The sequence below is a fragment of the Mya arenaria genome, chromosome 16, assembly GCF_026914265.1.
Source record: "Mya arenaria isolate MELC-2E11 chromosome 16, ASM2691426v1".
NCBI lineage: Eukaryota > Metazoa > Mollusca > Bivalvia > Myida > Myidae > Mya > Mya arenaria.
The window spans coordinates 42,115,477-42,122,679 of NC_069137.1; the positions used below are offsets into that span (position 1 = coordinate 42,115,477).

General features: G+C 32.8%; 1 protein-coding gene across 1 annotated transcript; it reads left to right on the forward strand.

Annotated features, from left to right (window-relative positions):
• The first annotated feature begins 3,361 nt into the window (after window positions 1-3,361).
• LOC128221012 (uncharacterized) lies at window positions 3,362-6,600 on the forward strand. Its single transcript, XM_052929404.1, has 3 exons — window positions 3,362-3,502; window positions 5,340-5,477; window positions 5,663-6,600. Exons 1-3 carry the CDS (start codon window positions 3,433-3,435, stop codon window positions 5,860-5,862), a joined length of 408 nt encoding a protein of 135 aa, XP_052785364.1. The 5' UTR covers window positions 3,362-3,432; the 3' UTR covers window positions 5,863-6,600.
• The last annotated feature ends 603 nt before the right edge of the window (window positions 6,601-7,203 follow it).

Sequence of the window (7,203 nt, forward strand, 5' to 3'; positions counted from 1 at the left end):
AAGAAAAAACATTAACTGTTCCTTAAGACCTCTCAATCATTTCTCAATAACCTCTACCCGATAGCGAGAATATACCACTTTTCACATAACCATTATTGATAAGATTTATGAGATTTTCGTTTACATAATACAGTTCAATACAAAAACTTTTTCACCCTTTTGGGGAAGGATTTCAATATCCCATAGACATTGTAAACATGTATGCAAATAACTCAAATTTATATGCTTTATGAATTATTAGGATTACTTTAAATTTCGCACGATCTAGGCAAAATATTGAAAAGTAAGAAGACGATAAACCTGTTCTTCTCAAGCCTTCAACTCAATGAAAGGAAATAACTGAATAAACAAATCCAAATTTCGCAAGATCTAGCCTAAATATACGTTTTATGAGGAAAAGGAATGATATTAAAACTAGAGCTACCACAAAATGTGATTAATGCTTACGAGCGCAGCCGCATAGAAAAAGGAAGTGGTATACTTCTTAAATACCACCGTAAATTGTAATGCTGTGGATGAAGTAATGGTTCTTTGACACAGTTATAACAACACGTCGATCTTTTCATATTTGTGAATATTGATTGAAATTTCGAATCAGATAAAATATCATTGCTAAGGTCTTAAGTTGTGTTGAACATTGACCATAGATTATGACCTTGACCTTTCACGTTGGAACACAAATGTCATGCGCTACACACATTCTTTTTGAGCTAGACATATTTGTGGATTTTTGGGGGTTATATACTTGTTTTAACCAAGCTTCTTTTTACGACCTGAACGTTCTGTCGCCATTAATCAACATCGTAGGGTCAAACGAACGGATGGCAAACATACAGACTGTGAGATTTATGTATGCATCAATTGAGTGCCAACGCAATGCCGGGTACTTAATTTATACAACTATACGCTACCAATTATTTTATGATCTGTTAGCAAACTCCTAATTCATATTACTCACTCATTTCATTTCAATATTTTAAAACTTCTTAATATACTGATTTCGAACGATTTCAAATATTCATACGTTTAATTGGTATTTCGAATGTTCATTATTACACATAATATTTTAATGGATATATTATTATCCATAATGGATGGTCCGTGCTATGGTACGTAGGTTGACTTTGTTTTCTTGCACAGTCTACCTAATCATATCAAAACGTTTTTCTGCCAATACAGCATATTTGAATTGTTATTGTATATATGAATAAAGCGCTATACAAATCTGGATTATAATGAATAGTTATGCTCTCAGGCCGTGGTTGTATTCCTTGACATATTCACCTTAATACAAAAGCTAATTCATAATTTTAAATGAAATATTTCAAGTTCCCTTATAATTCACAATAATAAGCATTACAGCCTGCAATTTTAGGAAAATGTTTTAAGTTTTTTCTCTAATTAAAGGCCAAATAAGTCATATCTCAATCTCACTGTCAACCTGTTTTAAAACGTATTAACATGATTCAAAATCTGAAATAGCATTTACCTTTCAAATGTGCACTGATCAAGTATTTATTGCCAATACACTTACCCTTTTTAAGAATATTGAGCATGATGTCTAGCCATACGAGCCTAACCAATCGTTTCAAATGTGCACTGATCAAGTATTTATTGCCAATACACTTACCCTTTTTAAGAATATTGAGCATGATGTCTAGCCATACAAGCCTAACCAATCGTTTCAAATGTGCACTGATCAAGTATTACTTCACTATACACTTACCGTTTTTAAGAATATTGAGCATGATGTCTATCCATACAAGCCTAACCAAGCGTTTCAAATGTGCACTGATCAAGTATTACATCACTATACACTTACCCTTTTTAAGAATATTGAGCATGATGTCTAGCCATACAAGCCTAACCAATCGTTTCAAATGTGCACTGATCAAGTATTAATTGCCAATACACTTACTCCTTTTAAGAATATTGAGCATGATGTCTAGCCATACAAGCCTAACCAATCGTTTCAAATGTGCACTGATCAAGTATTTATTGCTAATACACTTACCCTTTTTAAGAATATTGAGCATGATGTCTAGCCATACAAGCCTAACCAATCGTTTCAATTGCAAAGTTCCCCTTCTCACAATGCTGAAGATGATAAGACGTAGTAGAACAGCTATTAAACTTGAATATAGACTCTCGCACATCTCGAATCAAACACTTTTTCAACGTATGTACGCTGTTCACGAACACTTAAGTATAAGATGTGTTTTAGAACGCATGTTGTATTTAAGTTTTGAAGTTCTAACCGTTGCTGTGTGCTTCAGTAGCGTGTTTACGAACGTTAAGGTCTCGCAGTCGTTTTATTAAAAATGGTTTTGAATGTGATGTCTAACATCCGTCAAAATCGATGCTACGAAATGCCAGGTACCAAATGTTTTCAATATGATTTGGAAAAGTTTTTAACGGTTTCTTTATTATAACATTGTGTTAAGATTTAACATACTAACTGGTTAACGTAATAAGATTCTTGATACCACTTAGCTATTAATGCATTCCAGATTCTGGCGTTAACAAGGTTAACTAGTATTGGTTTGCGAATTCCATTTAATTATTAACATTAAAACTGGTTAACGTAATACGATGCGTGTTACCATTTAGCTATAAGTGCACGTTTGGTTTCTTTCAGTAACTGGTTAACTAGTTATGGTTTGCGAATTCCACTGAATAAGTAGCATTATAAGTGGTTCAATTGATAAGATTCGTTTTACCACTTTTATATTAATATATTTAAACAAATTGGTATTTACTTATGATTTGCGAATTTCACTTAATAAGTCAAACTCGGAAATTACATTAGAAATGGAAACAAGTATATTATTAAACTGTACCTTTAAGTCATGCCATGTTAAAATCATATAGCATATACCATGTGGTATTGTTCACCTGATTTACCAATGAAGATCATAGTGGCTTTATCTTTGGCCCTGAATGGGATGGCTTGCTTAACATTTATTACTGTCTGATAATTGCATTTTTCGCATATGATACCAATGGTAACATTCCTCATATCAAGCGCAATGATAATGTTCTAAAGTAATCCAACCCTAGGAAAAAGTCGTTCGAACCAAAAAGTAGGGGCACCTATTGTAGTGTTTCGGGATATTTTGTTAAAAATGCTGCTGATTACAAGTAACATATTTTTTTTCACTTTTAGAAGTGTTTAGTAGAAAATAAGACTTATGAAACACCCTCTTGTTGAAATAATTTACACCTTACATCTCATATAGCCTTACCCATTATGCTTTAAATATAATGTATGCTTATGCTGTCCTTTTGTGGGACCTTATGATTTTTATTTTAAAATTCGATAAATGATTTGGTAATTGATAAGACTCGAGTGAGTAAAGAATGAAATTGCGCTTTGTTGAAAATAGACACCGTTTCTCATTATTCGTCTTAAAGATTTGGTAACTCATTTTAATGCTTAGTGTATCTTATAAAGACATGGAATTTAAATACTTAATTTGTTTGTTTTTCACAACTTGCAGAGGTAATTATTTTCGGTTATATTTTTTGCTTCTTTGCATGTAAGCTTAAAGTTGCATCATATGTTTTATCTTAAAACGCATGTGAGTACAGCGGTTAAAACGGTAAAAGTTTCATTTGTGAAATTTCCGTGTTTAATAGATGTAAAACATTAGTAAGCCAACTGAAAAAAAATGATTTATTATCTGTATTAAAAAATACATTTTGAAATTGTGTCAAGACAGTTCCAAAAGTACTAATCGAAGCCAACTAAAACACGATTTTTATTTTCTATATGCATGAAACCTTTTTGAAATGATTAAATTGGTAATCAATTGGAAAGGCGTGCCAAGTGTTTGATTTTGTCACGACATTACAGAAAGAACGTCAGACGTATTTTTTTTAACTGTATTTGTGCTGACGTTTGATTTTGAAAACAGAGTGGTAAAACAATTTAAAACATTGATTGCTATCAACATGGTATTTCACTTATTTTAAACAATATAATTTAAACCATATATCATGCATTAACTTCTTTAACCATTACTATTTCAATGAGAACAATTACTTGCCATCATTTAAACAACCTGAAGGTAGATTTTTTATGGAGGCGGATACATAGAGATCTCTATAAAGAGTAGACTTTAATGATACTGAAGGTGAATATTTATCAATATTCATACAGGGTAGAAATAAATGGTAATGAAGAAAGACTTATAAACCTTTTGACAGGGTTAAAAAAATGATAATAAAAGTATACTTATAAACCTTTATACATGGTGAATTACATGATACTGAAGGCGGATAATTCTAAATATGCATACAGGGTATAATAAAATGATAATCAGGGGCGTAGCCAGCGTTCCGCATTCACGCATGTGCGTAACACCAATTTGAAAAATGAAAAACATGGCCAAAAATTACATCAAAGTCGAGGGCTTAGCTAAATATTGATATCAGAATAAAGGGAAGATCAGCTATAGTAAGCATTGTTTTTCTGTGCAAGATAGCTTACTGAGCCTGAATATTCACTTGGTAACTACAAATTTGGCGGCCTCGAACCAATAAATCCCTCCAAATACACATCAGTGCTCAACATGTTATTTCATTTACCATTTGTTTCCTTGGGGACCCCCACCCCCTCCCGAACCCGACTTACGGCTACAGGAATATTTACCTCTAACACCCTCCCCCTTTCGTGCTACGCCCTTGATAATGCAAGCAGATTCTCATCAACATGCATACAGGGTTGAAATAAATGGTAATGAAGGAAGACTTATAATCCTTTATACACGGTAAAACGTAATGATAATGAAGGCGGATACATTTAAAGATTCATACAGGGTAGTTTCAAATGATAGTGAAAGCGACCTTCATTAAGTGAAAAAATAAATTATAATTAGAGCGTATCCAGGGTAATTTGAGAGCCCCAGTATAATGATTAAATATTGTTTTGGTCATTACACTTTAACGTTGTGACTTTCATGAAACGAGTTTTACTCCGTTTAAACTCTTTATCAATTAAAAGGCGTACTTATCAAGGTATTAATGATAACAAAAAAATGTGACCAATAGATTTGCCTTCAACGAAATCAATTTAAATCAATAAAGTTGTGCTCTTTTATTTAAAAAAAAAACACACACAAAAAAACACTCTTTCAAAATGACGTTTAACCAATAGCAAAAGTTCGGTTAATTTTCAATGACGTACTTATTCCGGAAGTAAAGTCAATCATAATGCGTCCAAGCTCTAAGCGTGCTGACTCAACACAAGTCACAATTTAAAAACTGCGCATTTAAAACAAAGTTAAGCAGCTATACCAATTTTAAATCAATGACTATGTGTATTTTATTTTTTTCAGTGTCAGAGGTGCTGTCCTTGACCTGTTTCCAATGCAATTCTGATACCACGCAGAACTGTAGGGATCCATTCAGCTCAAAGGGAGTGAAAACCATTGATTGTACAGGGTTTTGCACGAAATCTATACTCGATGGGAAAAGTATGTCGGTCCCATGATCTTCTTTACTATACTATGGCCCGGTTGCTCAAACCTATCGTTGATTATTAACACTGATGTAACGCTTACGTGTTGGTGTTAACATCAACGTTAAGCTCACTTCCTGTTTGTATTTCCAAAGCCTTAACCATTTATGTGGTCTGGTAAATAACTTTTTGTACTTGCAGGAATCGCGAGGTATTGCATCCCAGAATACTCTGTATCTGACGGTGATTCTTGCCTAACGGCTTCCACCGCCATGTCTTTCGAGGAGTTGTGCTTGTGTAACGCCAACCTTTGCAATGCAGCCGTCTTGACATCAGCAACCTGGACTATCATTGACATAACAGCCATTTTGTTCTTCAATCAAATTGTATACTTGATGTAAATCTCAGCGTGAAACTAAACAGATTTGAGAAATTTTAGTTTTGTCCTGCTGTGAAAATCTTAACAAAACAGTGTAACATGGTACATAACTTGAAAATATGGCAAGGTAAACATATCCAATATTTTCATTGCATTACTAAAATGAGATTTTTGCCAATCAAACTGCTTCAAATTGAAAGGTAATTCAATTTAATGACAGACTTATCTTTATCTCTTTAGCACAAAGGAGTTAACATTGAAAATGCACAAAATGTTCCTTTGTGCGTTGTAATTAAAAACAATTGGGCTATTTGTATTTTATGATATCGACATATGACGACTATTCGTTAACGTGATTTCATAGTTTGTACCTTTATGATGTTCAAAAGAAATTCGATATTCAAAGAATCTTTAGAAAATGATTTAATCGTAAAAGGACGTCTTCCGTATGCAGTTCTTATGTTGAAATTATGAAAAAATTGTCGGTTTGTCGGTTTGTTGCCCGTATCCAATAAAAAAAGTAATTCACATACAAGTTAGGATACGATGGCAACTTTTGAAATATAGATATTTAAACGCAATGTCGCATGACGATTTTTTGCCAAGTATGTATAATTTTGACATTTTATTATCTAGTTTACATGTTCGAATTTTATTCAGTTGCATAATTGTAATGATGATCATTACACTTTTAATGAGTAACTGTGCTTGCTTTTCGTGTGCACTTTGTCAGAGAGATGTTACGAAATATTATTAAACAGACAAGGTACCTAAAGCATCTGTTTATTTTTATGCAACCTGCATTTAATTCAAATATTATTTAACAATGTATGATAAACCGTAGTGCGTCTAAAATAAACATATGCATTTCTTAAATGTCCGATTGGTCATTCGTGATGTTTTATGAATATTGAAAATAGAACCCTTTTCGTGTACCTCAGAATAGTATTGATACTTGGATTACTAAATGTAATATACAATTTAGAAATATTTCATTGTTTTCGTTAGTCTAAAAGGTGGTTAATCGTTATGTATATACAAACACTTTTATTCCACTCTTGTGACGTCACGTCATGACAAGTATCGTTGCGCAGTGTTAAAATGACGTCATAAAACAAAATAGTACACCGTTAAAATGACATTTGTATATAATAAAAGGGTTTGATATCCTTAAATATAGATATATATAGAGAGCTTGAGCCTTGTGAAATCCGAATATGCAAAAAATCCACTCGAGTCAATAAAACCCTATTTGCTTTACGCGGCAAAAAAGGCAAATATAAAAAGAAGTAATATTATCAACTTTAACATATCGTCAACGACCGAGTGCAAGTATCGATGTTACTTCCACCCGAACAAGTTC

Coding starts and splice junctions, on each gene's coding strand:
- LOC128221012 (XM_052929404.1), top strand. CDS start 3,433: ATGCTTAGTGTATCTTATAAAGACATGGAATTTAAATACTTAATTTGT. Junction 3,503..5,339: donor GTTTTTCACAACTTGCAGAG/GTAATTATTTTC, acceptor TATTTTTTTCAG/TGTCAGAGGTGCTGTCCTTG. Junction 5,478..5,662: donor ATCTATACTCGATGGGAAAA/GTATGTCGGTCC, acceptor TTGTACTTGCAG/GAATCGCGAGGTATTGCATC.